Raw genomic sequence first — 19302 nt, 5'->3', positions numbered from 1 at the left:
CTGATATACAGATCCATCATCTAATGCATATCAAGCATTTGGCCAATTGAAACCCATACAACAAATTTTGATTTGCCATAGTTAATTGGACAGGGAACTGGCCTCAGGGATCGCACAAAACAAAAATCTCTGAGTAGTAACAGAATGAATCATCAGCTTCGAATGATAAATTGACTAATAGATATGTATTGAGTAATTTTTCTTCTATTCGAACTTCCAAAATGTATATCCACTCATGTATGTGTGTAAAATGACAATGATGTTGATGGTTTTATACACCCTAGATGCCTGTATGTGTGAGTGTTTGTGTGTGTGAGTGTGTGTGTGTGTGTGTGAGTGTGTGTGTTTGTGTACACATACACACCTTCAAAAGCCATATAACTCTTCATCATCATCTTCCATAATCATTTTACTCACACTCACACACACACACATACACACACTCACACACACACACACACACACACATAGGTGCAGGCATGGCTGTGTCATATAAAGTTTGATTCTCACCTACATAGATCCAGTTTAAACTCCACTATGTGATACTTTGGGCAAGTGTCTATGGCTATAGTCTCAGGCTGACCAAAGCCTTGGTAGATGGAAACCAAAAGAAGCCCATTGTGCATATACAGTAAACCCTCGCTATATCACGGTTCACCTACTGCAGTTCACCTATCATGGCTTATTATTTAAGCTTATGTAAATTCTTGGTGGTGTTGTTTTGCATTTATAATAAAACTAGCTGACCCCGTGCCGTCAAAAATGATGGCTAATTGTAGTATTTTATATGTAAATAAGGTACATAATAATCACACATGCAAATATTCATATACTTCCCTTTTACACTGGTAGCACTAGCATGTGCAAGTTGTTTGCAAGACATCTTCCCGGCTCAAACGTGGGCTACAAGACCTGCTCTTGATCTACAGCAGCGATGACATCTGCTGCTGTGGGTGAAGTTACTTGATGCAATAGAGAAGTTGCACTTCTCATGCGCTCTTTCATATTCTCTCTGTTGTTTCTCCTCAATGGCTGGAAATACGAGCTTCAGCAATTGGGCCATTCATCGTGCAGCAGGGTCTTCTCCTCTCAGGTATCTAGGGAGATCTTGGAGTTCTTCAGAGATGTACATTTTTTCAGTACATCTTTGTATTTCAACCTCTGGCCACCATGGTTCCACTTGCCCTGACACAGTTCAGTATAGTAAACTGCCTTCGTGAGACTGTCACCCTCTATCAAGCAGATATATATACACATATATACACAAATTTCTAACACCTGTTTCACCATGCCTATACAGGCAAGATGGGTCTTCCCCTGCAACGAATGTCACCAATATATTCTTAATTTACTTATTGTTTAATCATGCTGACTTCTCATTTTAATCGTTATTTTTTTAGTCAGGAGCCCATGATTCATTACAGAACTGCCAAGACTCAGAGGTGACAGGAAGATGGCAACCTCAAACCAGAAACCTAACCTAAATGATTGCAACAGAATGGATTCTGGTAAAGGCACCCAAAGGGCCAGGTTAGGGTTAGTGTTAAACTGGACAATGAGGTAAGTTTACCACCCAAGCAGGCCATGGTAGGATTTGAATTCAGAACCAAAAGAAAATAGAGGAATCATCATCATCATCATTGTCGTTTAACGTCCGTATTCCATGCTGGCATGGGTTGGACAGTTTGACTGAGGTCTGGCAAACCAGGAGGCTGTGCCAGGCTCCAATCTGATCTGGCAACATTTCTAGAGCTGGGTGCCTTTCCTAACGCCAACCACTCTGAGAGTGTAGTGGATGCTTTTTACGTTCCATCAGCATGAGAGCCAACCAGGAGGCACTAGCATTGACTACGTTCGGATGGGGCTTTTTACATGCCACTGGGACAGGAGCCAGTCAGCGAGCACTGGCATCGACAATATTTGGATGGTGCTTATTACGTGCCACCGGAATGGGAGCCATTCAAGGGGAACTGGCATCAACCATGTTTGCACGGTGATTTTTATGTTCCACTCGCAGTCAGGCAGCATTAGCATCAACCCACACTCAAATGGTGCTTATTTCGTGCCACGAGCATAGGTGCCAGTCAGGCAGCACTGGCCATGACTACGATTACTATATATACTGCAAAAGAACCAGTCCAATATTCTTACAGTTCTATAAACTAATTCTCACTGTCATTGTCATTTAATTTTACCCCTTTTCCATGCTTGCATGGGTTAGGTGAAATTTGCTGAGGTAGATTTTCTGTAGCCCTTCCTGTTGAAAACTTTCACCGGTTATATATATAAACAGTTATTAATAAGGGATTATCAATCCAGGCAAAATACTTTATAAGCTCTGTGTTAATACAAGTACACAAGGCTAACAAAATTTTTTAGATTAGTAAAGAACTCTGTATATGCTTATGGCAGGGTCCAAGGGTATAGTTCATCACCATTCTATATTGTAAATCTATGGTTGTATTCCCACTTAAAAACTGTTGTTTATGCAGTCATATACAAGACAAGGTATAAATAATAGTCTTTACATATTGCTTTATTCTTAAAAATTCAACTAACAGCTTTTTGCAAGAATGAAAAAAATCTGTAAAGCCTATTAGTAATACCTTGTCTCATATATACATATATACACATACATATACGTACATATATATATATATATAGATAGATATATACATATACCAGACAGGCTGCTTTTTGTTCCAGTCAATTAAATCTACTCACAAAACTTTGGTGAGCCTGGGGATATAGTAGAAAGACACTTCCCCAAGGTGCTGTGCAGCAGAACTGAACCTAAAACCACATGGTTGGGAGGTAAGCTTCTTAGCTACACAACCACGTCTGTGCCTGACACAATTATACTTTAGTGAAACTGAGTCAGGGATCTGGTTAAAATCACTTCCTTCATAATGAAACTTTGGTCAAAATTTGTGCTACAATTTGCACATCTGGTAGTTAATATGTTGTACATTTCACGATGACATTTTTTATGTACTTTTGGAGTGTCAAATACAGATTCAGTGTCTCACAGCAAAACTAACGGTGTATGTGTATAAAGCCTCCATCAAGATTTCTTTCTTCTTTCCCCGTCAAAACAAAATAGAACATGTTTTTCAACATGTGTTATTCTGTATCATATACCTCACATAAGGGATTATGCACCATTTACACATTTGTTAACAGCCCTGGTATTTATAAGTAAAAACTTTGATATATGTGAGGAAGTAGGATGTGGGGCACTAACAATGGATTTATTAGGGGAGGTGGCCTTGTGTGTTGATGTGGGTAAAGTATTGTTTCTTCTATTCAGGTCAGCTACTGCACTTTTGAGTCAGGCTTAAAAGAAATTCTTTCCTTGCACTACTTCTGCTGTTTGTTGCCCTATATTTAAATAGTTTAACAAACTGCACAGATACATACTACACATATGTTTATACAAATATGCACACATGTGTATATATATATATATATATATATATATATATATATATATATATATATATACACATGTTTATAAATATGTACATATGTATAAATGCACACACGCACACACACATCTTTTATCTTTTACTTTTTACTTGCATTAGACTGTGCCCATACTGGGGCATCTCCTTGAAGAATTTGTAGTTGAATAAATCTACCCCAGGATTTATTTTTTAAAACGTAGTATTTTGCCAAAACACTAAGTTAGAAGGATAAAAACAAACCAACACCAGTTGTCTAGCAGTGGTGGAGGACAAACACACACACACACACACACACACACACACACAACTGGCTTCTTTCAGTTTCTGTCTACCAGATGCACTCAGAAAGCTTTGGTCAGCCCAAGGCCATAGCAGAAGACACCTGCTTGAGGTGCCACAAAGTGGGACTAAACCTGGAACCATATGGTCGGGTAGAAAATGTCTTACCACACAGCTACACATGCCCCTATGTAATGCATTATGTCTATATGTGTATACATATGTATTTGTGTATGTATATATGTATGTGCATATATATCGTCATGGTCACCATTATTATTGTATGTCTGCTTTACATGCTGGTAGGGGATGGATGGGTCATAATAGTCTGAGTCATTGCTTATTGGGAGTCACTGCTCCCATAAACTGGTACTTGTACATACTATTTTGGCTTGAGCTCTATGGTTGGATACCTTTAGCACTTTACAGAGGGTACTGGGTGAATCTTCTTATGGCACCAACACTAGATAGGCTGGGCAGTCCTCAGCAAGACCACATTAATGAAACCTCAGAATTCTATGGCTTTTTGTTCATTTACCTACCAGTTTACAATGAGTATTGGATACATATTTTTCACTGTGGCATTAATGAGGCAGCTGCATTCAGCAATCACTTATACTTGTGGTAGCATTCAACTGCTATATATATATATATATATATGTATATATATATATGTGTGTGTGTGTGTGTGTACACACACACACATATATATATATATATATATATATATATATATATATATATATATATATATATATGTACACACACACACATATATATGTATATATATATATACACACACATATATACACACAGACATAAGTACACACACATACAACAGGGGCTACTAAATTCACTGGTTGGTCCAGGATTGTTATAATGGAAGAATCTTACTCCAAAGAGAACACAATGGGACCAAATATAAGACCTAGATAATGAAATAAAAGTCTTCATGAAACAGCCATGCCTGTGCTTCACAGATGTCCACATATTCCCAATCTCTGTTTTCAGCCCAGGAATCACTATGAAATGAAAGTAATATCACTAATAGCAATGAATCTTTTGCTAAATTCTAAAAGACTTAAAATCTTTGGAATTGACTCATCAACCTGATAAGAAAAGTAGGATATAGATGTTATAACAGTAGCTTGCTAAGCCTATTAAATGACTACATAAATCCATTAGAGACTCTTGCATCATTTACATATTCTCAGACAAAATGGAAAAAGAAATCTACACAAACGAGATAGCACCACACACTCCACATATACATACATCCTCTCTCTCTCTCTCTCTCTCTCTCTCTCTCTCTCTCTCTCTCTCTCTCTCTCACACACACACACACACACACACACATACACACACGCACACACATCCATACATACATTAATCAACACTGAAGCTGCCTACTTAAAAAATGAACAAAGAAAATAGATTTTCAGAAAGGAAATAATTTTAAAGGAATAGTTTTCAATTAATCAATTAACAACTGTACACGATATAAAAAAGAAATCTATCAGAGTTGGATTATTTTATGAAACAGCATGTATCTAAGTCATTACAAGATCAATCATAATATCCACTTCCTTTATCAATGAATGATGGTGTTTCCTATATTGAAATAGTTTTAAACTGATTTTCAATATCAACACCAATATTATTCTTAATGATTCTTTTGAAAAACACAAAACAAGAAACAAGAGTAATTTTTTTTTCTGTAGTGTAGGTATCAGAATATAAACGACATCAGAATATAAATGACATTACTTGAAGTAAAAATGATGCAACAACCAGATACTTTGGTATCTATAATGGTACCCAGGTGTTCTTAGGTATCTGTACTCCACCAAAGTACCTGATTTTTGGACCTGGTTTTTGGTTTAGGGATAACTTTCTCACTTTCAGTGGTGCTCTGAAAATGGCCATGGGTGCTGCTATTTTCTTCTCTAAGTCATATAAAAAAGACAGGAAACAAAAACTGTATGTATATCTGATAACTAACCTCTTGAAGCCAAAGTCTGTTGCTTTTAACAAAGGATTTATTTTTTAAGGACTTTGCTTTAGCAATGTCAGCTTCAGTAACAGGAATCAGCTGGTTTTCTGGAATTCCAAGTCTGCAAAGTTAGGTCAAATAAAATTAAAGAAGAGTAAAAGGAAATTCTATGCAATTATCTCTCAAACATTTCCCATTCTTGTGCACTTTGTAAAGTGGTTATTAAATGAGTAGAGACAAGGTAGGGGCAGGAGGGACTTTTAGTCTGGGTCATGATTGCTTCTTTTGTGTTGAAGTGATGAGAAAATACATCCAGTATACTTTTTAAAGTGGTTGGTATCAGAAAGTGCATCTAGCCTCAGAAATCATGCCAAAAATAGAATATACAAGTGAGATGACTCCTTTAAACTGCATAGGAGAATAATAACACTGAATGGGAACCAACTTGAGCTATGATAAATCATCCAAGGCATGGAAAGTGGATGTAAAATGATGATAAGGACGACAATGATGACATCAACATTGCAGGTATCATATCACCCAACAGCATATATTATGTGTATTATATATACTGTGAAGGCATATGGCTCAGTGGTTAGAGTGTTGGGCTAATAATCACGAGGTCTATGATTCCCAGACTGGGCTGTGTGTTCTTGAGCAAGACACTTTATTTCACATTATTCCAGTTCACTCAACTGTAGAACTGCATGGGTTCAGAAAAGATCAGAAAAGGCCACTTGGAAGGTTTGAGTCAAGATAGAAAAAAAATGGCACAATCAAGACGGAATTGGAAGTGCATTGTGACCAGCAGTGTATAACAACATCTGATGGTCTGGTCGATACTGTGATATTGTGAAGTATTTGCACCATGTTTACCATATGATCATGAAGAAGTGAGTTTTAGCTTCAATGACAAAACCAATGTTTGTGATGTATTAGAAATGTGAAGAGTTGCTGGAAGATTTTGTATAAGGAGTTGCTAGAAGATTTTGTATAAACATTTGTCATCACAAATGAAATGTTAGCTGTGAAAGGAAAATTAATATAGAAAAGGATGAATATTAAATGAGAGATGACTGAGCCCTATGGTACTTCTGAATATACATGCTTTAGCAGAGAAGCCCTAAAGTGACAAGCCAGGTAACATATAATGCAGATAAAAGTTGTCTCAAATTTAGGTGGTGCCAATAAATAAACAGAAATATTCATAAGTTTGACATGTGTCAAAAGCAGTAACTTTATTTGCACTTCACCCATTTATAACTATATTTAAAAGTTGATCATAATCTCTGTGTTTTAGCAGCTAAAATAATAAAATATTACACAAAAATTAATGAAATAACCAGCTGTTTACCTACTGAAATCAAATATTATTTAATGCAATAATGGGACTTCAACACAATAATTGAATTTAAATTTTAACACCTTGGTTGAGTTTGTTTTGAGATAATTGATAGTGAAAGCCTGAAGTTCTCAAGAGTAAAAGATCAATAGTGTAGGATATAATGATGATGACGATTATCATCACTGTTTTAATGTACAAACATTGCTGCTTGCATGGGTTAGATGGCTTTATTGAGACAAATCTCTTATGGCCAGACGCCCTTCCTGTCAACAACTCTCACCTGTAATATTTTTCAATGGCCAGAAATATTTGCACAGAATGTTAGAAATGAATGACACAGCTTGTATGATGCTCATTTACAACTATCACATGACGTCAAGACAAGAAAACACACATATACATACACACACACACACATACATACGGCAAAAAGAAAATGGAGGGGGTACAAAAATGACATACATCAGCCGGTAGACATTCTATTATGTCTATTCCAAAAACAAAAGGGTATATTATAACAATAGATACACATGCAAAGACGGTGTGCTACACAAATATATATACTAGTAATAGTAATAATAGTAATACATAAAAGAGTAAAAGATTAAAAGATCAGTTCTTTATGGCCATTTCTGCCAAGAGGCCACGATATCCTTCATGCTTGCTTCATCTCTTCAGTGTTTTGAAGGGATGGGTAGATAGGGTTTGGATGTTGAGTGTGTCTTTAGGCTTCATCAGAGGGTCTAAATGGTTAGGAGAGTTGATACATACAAAAGTCAGCTACTAATAGGTACAGTATATTTTTCTTATTTAAGAGGGCATAAAATGAATAGGAGCAAGACTTGGAGTGTGAGAGGAGTAAAATTTAATAAAATGTATTAGGTATAGGAAAGGGAAATAAGTCATAGACTTCAAGTGTTGCCTTCCAAGATTCATGTTATTCTGTCCAGTGGTGGAAAGGTAGGTATAGTCATTCTAAGGATGAATTTTTTAGGAAGGGTAAATTCAGGCAGGGGTACTTATTTTGTTTACATATAAATACATGTTATGTTTGTGTTTACAATGGTGGGTTTAAAAGTATGGTCTGTGTTTCAGAGGTGGAAGTTTATATATAGGATGCCAGTTGGTACTAAACAGAGTATGGCACCAGGCGGTGACCAAAGTAAGGTCTTTGCGTTTGTTATTTTTTTGATCAAGAAGTCCCTATATATATATATATATATATATATATATATATATATATATACATAATATGTTTCTTTCAGTTTCTGTCAATCAAATCAACTTACAAGGCATTGGTTAGCCTAGGATTATAGGAGAAGCCAACTGCCCAAGTTGCTGTACACTGGGACTGAACCTGTGATTATGTGGTTGGAAAACAAACTTTTTAACCACACAGCTATGCCTACACCTATGGTGGATGCTTTTTACTTTTTACTTGTTTTAGTTATTAGACTGCGACCATGCTGGGGCACCATCTTGAAGAATTTCAGTTAAACAAGTCAACCCTAAGGTTTATTTACTTTTTTAAAGCCTGGTACTTATTCCATCAGTCCCTTTTGCTGAACTGTTAAGTAAACACACCAACACCACTTGTCAAGCAGTAGTGAAGGAAAAGACATAAACACACACATATATATATACAAAGGGCTTCTTTCAATTTCTGTCAATTAAATCCACTCACAAGGATTTAGTTAGCCCAGGGCTAGAGTAGAAGACACTAACCCAAGATGCCACACAGTGGGAGTGAACCTGGAACAATGAGGTTGGGAAGCAAACTTCTTACCACACAGCAGCATCTAAATGTTTTGTTTATGAGAATCAGTAGTGTATAGGATGTTTGGATGTTTTAGCTGGTTCAGGAGTAAAACAAAATTGGTGATGTGACATATATCATCATCATCATCATCATCATCATCAGTTAATGTCCATTTTCTATGCTGGCATGGGTTGGCTAGTTTGACCGAGGTCTGGAGAGCCAGCTGCTGCACTAGGCTCCAATCTGATCTGGCGATGTTTCTACAGCTGCATGCCTTTCCTAACACCAACCACTCCGAGAGTGTAGTGGGTGTTTTCTATGTGCCACCAGCACAGGAGTCAGTCAGGTGGGCCTGGCATCGATTACGTTCAGATAGTGCTTTTTACATGCCACCAGCATGGGGGCCAGTCAGGAGGTACTGGCATGGTCCATGTTTGGATGGTGCTTTTAACGTGCCACCAGCATGGGAGCCAATCAAATTAGTAGAAATTTTATGTTTATATAACTTGAGTCTACAAAGTGGTGTGAAAAAGAGCTGAGAAAGCACAATTGAAAAAGCTGCAGACCACTGTCTGATGGTGTTATTATGTGGAGTTTTTTTTTTTTTTCAAACACACTATTTAGTTCATATATATCATCATAGCAGAACACAATAGTCAGTTTTGCATCATGGTTGCACAGGTAGCATTAGAAAGGGTCATAAAGGCAAAAATAAAATACATATATATATATATATATATATATATATATAAACTCTTTAAGTTGCTAAAGATTGTTACAGTATTGAGAACAATCCAGTTCATGCAATTATATTTTCTGGAGTATTAACCTCTTGTTCGTGGATAAAAATGTTTTAATATTTACATTGACATGACATTTCAATCCTCTGATGACACATTGTGCAACAAAAAGAAAAAAAAGAAAAGAAATGAAAATGAAAATCACATATTCCCTCAGGGAATGAAATTTCCATAAGTAATAAAAAAACTACAGTGTACACTAAGGAAAAAGAAATAAAAAAAAAGCCATGCATTGAGATTTTGCTGAAAAATATTCAGTAAACCCAGCATTGACTTTGGTTCAATATGGCAATCTTTATGTAAAAATAAATATAAATAACTAAAAAAAAAAACTAGTGATTAATTATACAAGTAGTACATGTATTAATAACAATTCATCTCAGTCATTTAGACATTTAATCAATCCAATTCATGTTATTAAGTAAACAAAGTAAAATTATGAAAATAAATTAACCTTTATTATAACTTTACTATAGACAGAAAATTACAATAAAAGTATTCCATATTCAGCTTAATTACTGCTATTTGTTTAAAGTTATTCTTTCCAAACTCTTCATTATGTATTCTTTAGTCTAATTGTTTTGCATTGTTGATAGAAAGAATCTGTAGAGCAATAGACAAATTGCCTTGTGGCATTTTGTCATTTCCCATAACATTCTGAGTTCAGTTACTGACAGGATTGACCTTTCATCCTCTCAGGTTAAAAATAAATAACAAGTCAAGTACTGAAGTCATTTTAACCATTTACTCCCCTACCCCATATATTTGATTCTATAGCTGTGTTAGATATTATTATAAACTGTCTTATATCTTTATTACCTGGCTGATTTTTGTAGTCCAATTTAAGGTGAACATATGTAATCTCTCCTTCACAACACTTACAGTGGAAATTTTAAGACAAGGGTTGTAATCTATCAATACAATATAAATAATTGCTAATTGGAACATATATTTTCATATATGAAGCTTGGTTTGAGGAAGGTGAGACATATGTAATTAGCAACAAAGAATGGGGTAAAAAAAACTGCTATGGCTGTCTCCAAAAGAATCATAGAGAAACCGTTTTATGGTCAAAACTTACATTTAACAGATTTGATGGGTTTCTATTACTGTGATCTTACAAATAAATGAAATGTAAATATTTCTACACTCTCCATTTACAGGTTTTATAAAATTTTAGCTATTATTGGCCAAAATTAGTCTGGCAGACTTTTGTTTCACAAAATCCATTAAAATATATTATAATCCATCTTTGAATCTCACAATTGTATGGTATTATTTTATTAATTTCAAAGACATATACATCTTATCATATCTGATAACACACAAGATGCACTTTTTTTTTAATGAAATATCTCTCAAAACAAAATCCCACCTTGGGCCCTATATGTACAGTTAGACCTATATTACATGCTTTAATGCACTAAAATCTTTCTTCATTGAATATGCACCACTGAAATTGAGGGGCATCAAGTATGCCTATGTGTTTTATGCAGTCAAATATAGTAGTCACTGTTTGCCAGGCACAATCGCAGAATTGTTACCAAACTAATAAATATAATACAGTTCTATATTTAAGAGATGAGGAATTATGTACATTATTTACATTATTTGCATTCGACGGATATTTGTCCTCATCTTGTTTGTTGTTAACACGTTTGTTGTTAACACTACACCATATGTCTACGGGCATATGGTGTAGTGGTTAAGAGTGCAGGCTACTAACCATAAGATTTTGAATTTGATTCCAAGCAGTGACCTGAACAATAACAATAATAATAATAACAATTATAATGATAATAGTAATAATAATAATAATGATAACAACAACATCGAAAAATACCTTAGGAATGAGAACCCAGGTTCGAAATTTCCCGAAGACACCTGAAGAAGGCTGGAGAGTATATCAGCTGAAACATTGTGTTAACAACAAACAAGATGAGGACAAATATCCGTTGAATGTAAATAATGTAATAAATATAAGCTTTGTAAAGATTATTTGCAATCAAAAGAGACTTAGAATAAAATCATCTTTCTTTTTCCTTTATAAAATTTACTCCCATATTTACCCAGGCAAATCATTCTCAAAATAAAGACAATGCATTTGATTTCTCTTACATTTTTCGCTTTTAGTTTCCTCATATAAAATTTCTTTTACTTTCTCTAAATTAATTCATTTATTCAACTTCTTTTAAGGTCGCTAAGTTCAGTCTGTATGAAATCAATTGTAGCCAAGAGAATCCTTTGCTTTTAATATTCCATACCTCATTAATTGATTTATTCTGTCTTATAATTGTGAACTTCCCAATGAAAGAAGCATTAACAGTCAATTATTGCAAGATAGTTCTCTCATATAGTTTAATATTGCAAGTAAAGATTAAATCTCTTAGTAAAGGAGAAAAGCAAACTAACAATATTTTAGAGAAGATTCCAGAATTCTGACTAAGAAGCATGCACTTGTAATATTTATGACTGTCATCAAAAGTTTGCTGCTCAATCTACGAATTGAGAAAAATTGCACTGCAGGAATAATAAAGTTAGCTTTATATCAGTGGAACCCTTGTATTCCATGTCAGTTATATCTTTTATTTTTATCATATACTCATTTCAGTCATAGGACTGTCATAGGACTGTGGTCAAACTGAGGCACCACTTTGAACTGTTTAGTTGAACAAATCAAAATGATTTGGAGTTTGATACTCGTTCTATCAATCTCTTTTAACAAACTACTAAAACTATTTACAATGCCATCCGCAAAAAAGACTGTTCTGAAATAAACTTTAAAAATCTCTCTGTTATGGAATACATTCATAAACACCAACTCAAGGAATACTGGTGGAATATTTCCATCAAAACATTCGTCAAATGTAAGCATTACAGGCTGGATATTGTTGTTTGGGACAGAGGGGCAAAGGTGTGTACCATCATAGAGGTTAGCTGCTCTGCAGATATAAATATCTCCTTGAAAATCAAAGAAAAAGAGGATACCTATGGACAACTGCTTCGAAACCGCCAACTTCTATATCCAGACTATGAATTCATATTCATACCAATAATAATTCGAGCACTAGATTTTGTTAGTAAATGCTTAAAGGGGAATCTGGATAAACTGGGATTTCCAGAAAGAGAAATTGATTGGCTGATCTGTACATTACAAGTCCAATCTTTGAGTGGAACAGTAAATATATGCAAGACTTTTATCAAGTTTCAAATGTGAATTTGTCTGTGTTAACTACATCCCAAAGATGAAGCCTTGTACATTTGTTGGAAACCAGCTCCCTCCTCAGTGGAAGATTTATAATAATTACAAAATAGAAGAGACATTCATACATACATACATACATACATACATACATACATACATTTATAGATAGATAGGTAGAAAAATAGGTAGAAAAATAGATAGATAAATAGATAGATAGATAGATAGATAGACAGACAGATGATAGACAGACAGACAGACAAACAGACAGACAGATAGATAGATAAACAGACACACAGATAGATAGATAGATAGATAAATAGATAAACCATTATATATGATAGAATTTCAACATGGTCACTCAGGCTGCTAAAGGTAGCAGCAAAACTGTCATCAGCTTATATCCTACAATGTTAAAATAAAGAACACACTGGATAATGTGGTCATTGGTGGCCTCTACTCAAGAAAAAGAAAGGGTGATCAAGTCTGCAACGCCATCAGCTATATACCTGGTCAGTCATTGAAGACTTGATGCTAAACAACAATAAGCAAACAATAACAATTTTTCATTATTCAATGTTCTAATCCTTACACATTCTCTTTATTCTCTTCTGCATTTTTATAAAGCTTCAAACATATTCATTTCTATGTAATAGTTCCTATTTTGGGAAAATATTGCCAGCCTTCACAATCTGATTCCTTTCTCCTCATTAAGTCAGCACAAAAATAATGATATGAGAGATAGTAATAATAATAATAATAATAATAATAATAATAATAATAAAATGAAATCAATTCTAAATAGCCAATTCTTTATTTTCCTCATCCAACATCACACATTTTCCACATTATTATTTCTTATACATTTAGGAGTCCAATTTTGTAGATGTGGCAGAATCAACTAAATCAAAGTCCTATGGATAAGAGTTAAAATCAACCCTATCTAGATTTTAATGAAGGATTGTGAGGCATAAAACTAGATATTATATTCTATCTACTTTACAGTTTCGTTTGTGACAATTCACTTAAAAGAAAAACAAAATTAAAGTGACCCATCATGTTCTCCAAATCTATGCTATGTTAAAAGAAAGTCTCTCTCTTTCACAAATGAAATTCCTCAAAGTTATTCAGAAATGGTACAAATTAAAATCTAAGTATATCAAAGCGCATTGTCTAAGCATGAAAATGAAATTTCCTTGAAATATACATTACAGCATAATGTATATAGTTAGTTAAAGCATGGAACCTAAATTCAAAGGAACATAAAAATATAAAATACAAAATATTTTGAGCTGCAATTTGCTGAAAATTATTTAAAGAAAAAATGGTTATTAATAGCTAACACCTTTGCTAGTTCTATTCTTGATAATGAGACATGCCAAGATTTCAACATCAGTATTGAATAGCAACTGAAAATTACATGATTATATGTGAATCATTCCCATCCCCTTCTCTTCCATTGCTCCCACCAGCACTGCTGCCACCACCACCACCACCACCACCACCACCACCATATTCTTCTTCCTCTGCCTCATTTTAAAGACTCCCTTTCCTTTTTTTATTATTATTATTATTATATGTGCATAAGTTAGACAGGTCAGTTTGGTTGCCACTGTTACCACAGGAATTGGATGCTGGTGATTTAAAAATGAATATGTTGCTAGAGTGCATATATATAACTGAAGCAAAGGTTTTAAGGTTGAATGGCTTTCTTGCTAATAACCAGAATCATGTTTTCACTTGATAACAACATTGTTAAATGTTTAGTGTTTTCAGAAGAATATCTCTGGTGGACTGTTCAGAAAAAGAAAGAAGAGAATTCTTATTAAATGTAAAATACTGATAAGTAGTAACATAAGTCTAATCTACATTTCAAGCAGTTAAATAACACAGAAAGAAAAAAAAATTAATATTACTTTCAATAAATTTTTTAAATTTATGCTTAATTTTTAATAAGTTCAAGAAAGAATTTTCTGATGGTTATCAGTATTAACTACATTTGACCATTTCAACTTATAAATCTCCAGAAAGCAAAATCTATCATGGAGCTTATGTATCTACTATAAAATATTGCTACACTCGACTGAAGCATGTTTAAATAGCTTTCCTATTTTTACTACATTTATTCAGCACCTTCTTAATTCAAAGAAAATTTTGCAAAATAAATGGGAATTTCTGAATCCAATGCAACTCAGTGATATTACTTCTATAGCTCTTTTCAATTCACTATGGAAGTTCTTTCTGGATATTAATCTTACAAGTACTTCTATTCTTGCTAGTTTCCAACTAGTAAGTTGGTAGTTCACTAAAATCCATTTATTTCTTCTATAGATTTATTTCTAATAAATCTGTTATCACATTCAACACACTCCTATCATGTTGCAAAGTTTTATACATAAAATCTCTCACTCTGCTATTTCCTAATGTTTCTTCTTTTTCGTTAGAAAGCCTTTATTTAACAAATTTAATAACTTGTTCAGTGCAGTGACAGTTGATACCACCATTTCTGTCATGACACACAACTAACTATTTTCCAATATTAGGAGGGCATCAAAATGATTCAATAACTAAAACTGCATGTCGAACATGTAATTTACACCTCTTCTCTTTATAGATTACAAAACTAAAGTAAATAACGTTGCTAGTTTATTATTATCAGCTGTCTATCCTGACTGAAGTGCAATAACCTTATCCACCCCTACCTCTGCATTCCATTTCTGCAGTCACCAAGTATAACAAATCCTTTATATTCTGATGATATTCTAGTCAGTACTTCCTATACTTTGGTGTAAATAGTTACTGAATCTTTCCTAAAATACAAATATGTTTACGGAAATTTTAAACTCTGTCAGAATATATACTGCTTCTAAAAAATAAATAAATAATAAAAGTAATCCAATAACTGGAACGATTTCAAATTGCAGACAAGACCATGTCTTATAACATAACAAATCAGCCTCAGTGGACTTATTTCTTTCCTTAATACAAATCTCCTCTCATTCTGTATCTCAGACCAACTGCTGATAGCCAAGTTACACTCTATATTCCATCTTTGCTCTGAAAGGTAGTACTAGCATGATTAATTGAATCTCCTCGCTTTATTATTCAAATCTCTCATTCGCTTCATCATTTTACATCAACTTTCCATGATGACATGGTTTGGATGGTTCAACAGTGTCTGATGAGTCAGAGAATGATGTTTTTGCTCCAATATCTCAGTTTAGGTATGGTTTCTATGGCTAGATGCCCTTCCAAATGCCAACCACTTTACCGAGTTTACTGAGTACTTTCTTTCATGGGACCAGCACTAATGAGGTCACCTTATCAATTTGAGTCTAAAGACCCTAAAGGGTTCCCACAAGGGAAAGAAAATTAGAAGAGAGTAATGATTTTAAATGAGATGATGAGAGAAAATGAAGTATGAAGCAAGGAACAGATTTATTATATTTTCAAAAACAAAAAGCATCATTATTCTGGTTCATTATTTCTCTTATCCATTTCAGTTTTATCTGTTATCCCCAGGGATTTCTGAACTCATCAAAACCCTACCAGTTCTTTAACTATCCCTCATTATATGTTGGTAACCTCTTTCTTACCACAAATCATTCTGAAGTTATTATTTCTGGAGGCTACCTTTAACTCCTCTCACATCAGAGAACAATTAATTGGCTATTCTGAATTGCTAGCATCCATAGCCACCCATAACCCTAACAAACTTGCCAATACTCGGTATATCTTGACATTTCTCTCAAGCCCAAATGCAGCCCTCATCGAATCTTGCTCACACATAAGATGGTACTATTGCAACACACACAAAACATCCTAGAGTGCATCCAAAAGAAAGCCATTCAGCTGACTCATATGGATTCTATTGCCAACACACTGCAACTACTTGCTTACAAATGCATTATTACTCTTATTCCTCAGTTACCACTACTATAACAATATCCAGTATCCTTTTTAAATGAGGCAAAGAAATTGTTGCCAGATCTCTCCAAAATCACACCTCATTGTCTTCAAGAAACACATTGAATAATATTTAAATACTTTCCACTGGGGAAATTAATCCAAATTGGTGAGATTTTGCTTGGTAAGGATAAAATCAACAGCTATTTGGTAATAGAATTTTTCACAACAGATGTTGCTTTATGTTAGCCAATATCTGTTGGCAGAGTAATTTCATAGCACAGCAGATGCTGGTTTCATCCTCACCTAGAAAAACTTCACTAGCTTGAATGAACTTCCTATGTGAAAAAACATAAAAACATTTAAATCTTACTAAAGTCATCCATCTTGATGGACAATACTACTGCTGTTAGCTCCTCAATTTCATTGCCTTCTTCCTGTATGCCAGTAACTTTGCAAAGAAATTAGCTTTAACTTAAATTCACTAAAAATATAATCACTCATGAGTTGAACTAATGAGGTGTAAAAATGTCAAAATGTGCAGCTGCAGATGAGTAGAAAAACAGAAACAACAAATTGGAATACCTAACTTTAACTTGATGAGAACCCTCACTCATGTTTTATTTTGAAACTTTGAAAAGATATGAGGAAAACCAAAAATATTTTTTATTCATGGCAGTCAAATATGGGCTGTGACTACAGAAGACGTGTGAAGGCTTGAAAGAGATGACTCTAGGGATTACGGTATATATATATATATATATTTATATATATATATATATATATTTATATATATATGAAAGAAGCCCATCATTTATATATATATCTATATATATGTATATAAATGATGGGCTTTGTTCGGTTGCTGTCTACCAAATCCACTCACAATGCTTTGGTCAGCTCAGGGCTATAGTAGAAGACACTTGCCAAAGGTGCAGCACAGTGGGATTGAACCCAGAACCATGTGGTTGGGAAGCAAGTATCTTACCACTCAGCCACACCTGCACCTGTTATTAATTTTTTTAATAGAATCTGATATGATTACCCCTTTGGATACCACCTCTGGTTCTGATACAAACTTCCTGTTTTCAAAAGATTTCATGTTAATATATGTACCAAACACCATCTTAAAAATGACAAGTTATTTTACTAAATTCTTCATAGTTTTTAAAAGTAATTGAAACTAATGCTCATAGTTTTACAGAAATATAGTAATGGAAGAGCCATGTAAACTTTTCTATTGGAAAACAGATGCTGAACTAGTGATGATAAGAGTTATAAACACTAGACTTACACTGTTGCCGTTTAGGTCAAGTTAACTAAAAAATAGAATTTACCTGCAGCATTGATATGAAGCATTACTTCAGACAATAACCTTCAGAGCTAGATTGCATATTTTGTCTGTTACTTCAGGCAGTTAGAGTGCTAGAAGTGATGGTTCAATCAAAAACACAACATCAACATTTGCCTGGTAACATTGCTCATAAAGTATTGATTTCTTTATGATACTTTTCTTATAGACTAACAAAAAAGAAAATTAAAAAAAAGGAAAAAAAAAAAATCCACTTGCTCTATTTATGTTCAGGTCATGACCAAAAACACTCCAGCTAAATTTACTTTCATTTGTTTTTTGTTTTTTTTTTAAGCTTAAAAACCTTTCTTTCAGGCAACTAAAATATCCAAGAGCTCTTTGAAGGAATTTGCTTTGCTAAAAAGACTTACATATAGTTTTCTGCAATACAGAATGTGATGTTATTATTAGCAGCCAAAAGGCAGTGAACTGACAGAATCCTTAGCGTGCTAGCACAATGCTTTGTGGCATTTGGTCTGTTTTTATATTCTGAGTTCAAAATCTACTGAGGTCAACTATTTTTCATTCTTTTGGGTTTAATGAAATAAGTACCTATTCAGTACTGGAGCTAATGTTATCAACTATCCCCTTGCACAGAATTTCAGGCTTTCTGTCTATAGCAGAAAGGTTTATTAGAAGTCAAGTAAACTGAAGACGGTTCTAAATTGTTAATAAAATTTTACTTTTACAATGTAATTGCAATACCCTTTACTCTATTGAATAACTTGTCATGTTACCTGTCAGAATTCAGAGTAGGATAAACTTTATAACAAGTTTCTTACTGTCATCCGCAGATGCATAGAAGCATTTGAGCTCATAGTGGTCAATTAACAACACAATTTGTCAATTATTCAGTGCACACATTACATACAATGGTGACATGAACATGTGTACATATGTAATTATAAACATTTAGACAAGAGGAGTGAAATGTACTTTTAAGGCTAGGATACTGTATCAAAAAGTTTTCCATTTAGCCATGTCATTTAAAATGTGATATTAGAAATATCTTCACATGTAATATCTTTTTATGTCACAAATCTCTTTTGTATAGACTCAACATACTTTGTAATTAGTTACTTGCATTGATTTAGTCAATTCCTCTAAATGTTTTCATATATATTTTTTCTTCTGTACTCTTTGGATTTTGTGACTGTTAAAAACCTATAATTTTAACAAAACTTGAATGAAATCAGATTT

The 19302-nt window shown here is 34.0% G+C and overlaps 1 protein-coding gene across 1 annotated transcript in view; it reads right to left on the bottom strand.

The window, feature by feature from the left end:
• LOC106872053 (meiotic recombination protein SPO11) overlaps positions 1 to 19302 on the bottom strand; it is a 660224-nt gene that overhangs the window by 80834 nt on the left and 560088 nt on the right. Inside the window, exon 12 of the mRNA XM_089355583.1 lies at positions 5749 to 5860. Coding sequence (XP_089211709.1) covers positions 5749 to 5860 — 112 coding nt within the window. The remainder of the gene's footprint in view (positions 1 to 5748; positions 5861 to 19302) is intronic.

The sequence above is a fragment of the Octopus bimaculoides genome, chromosome 7 (assembly GCF_046866305.1).
Source record: "Octopus bimaculoides isolate indiv1 chromosome 7, ASM4686630v1, whole genome shotgun sequence".
Lineage (NCBI taxonomy): Eukaryota > Metazoa > Mollusca > Cephalopoda > Octopoda > Octopodidae > Octopus > Octopus bimaculoides.
The sequence above is the reverse complement of the archived record's forward strand: the minus strand, read 5'-3'. Positions and strand labels throughout refer to the sequence as shown.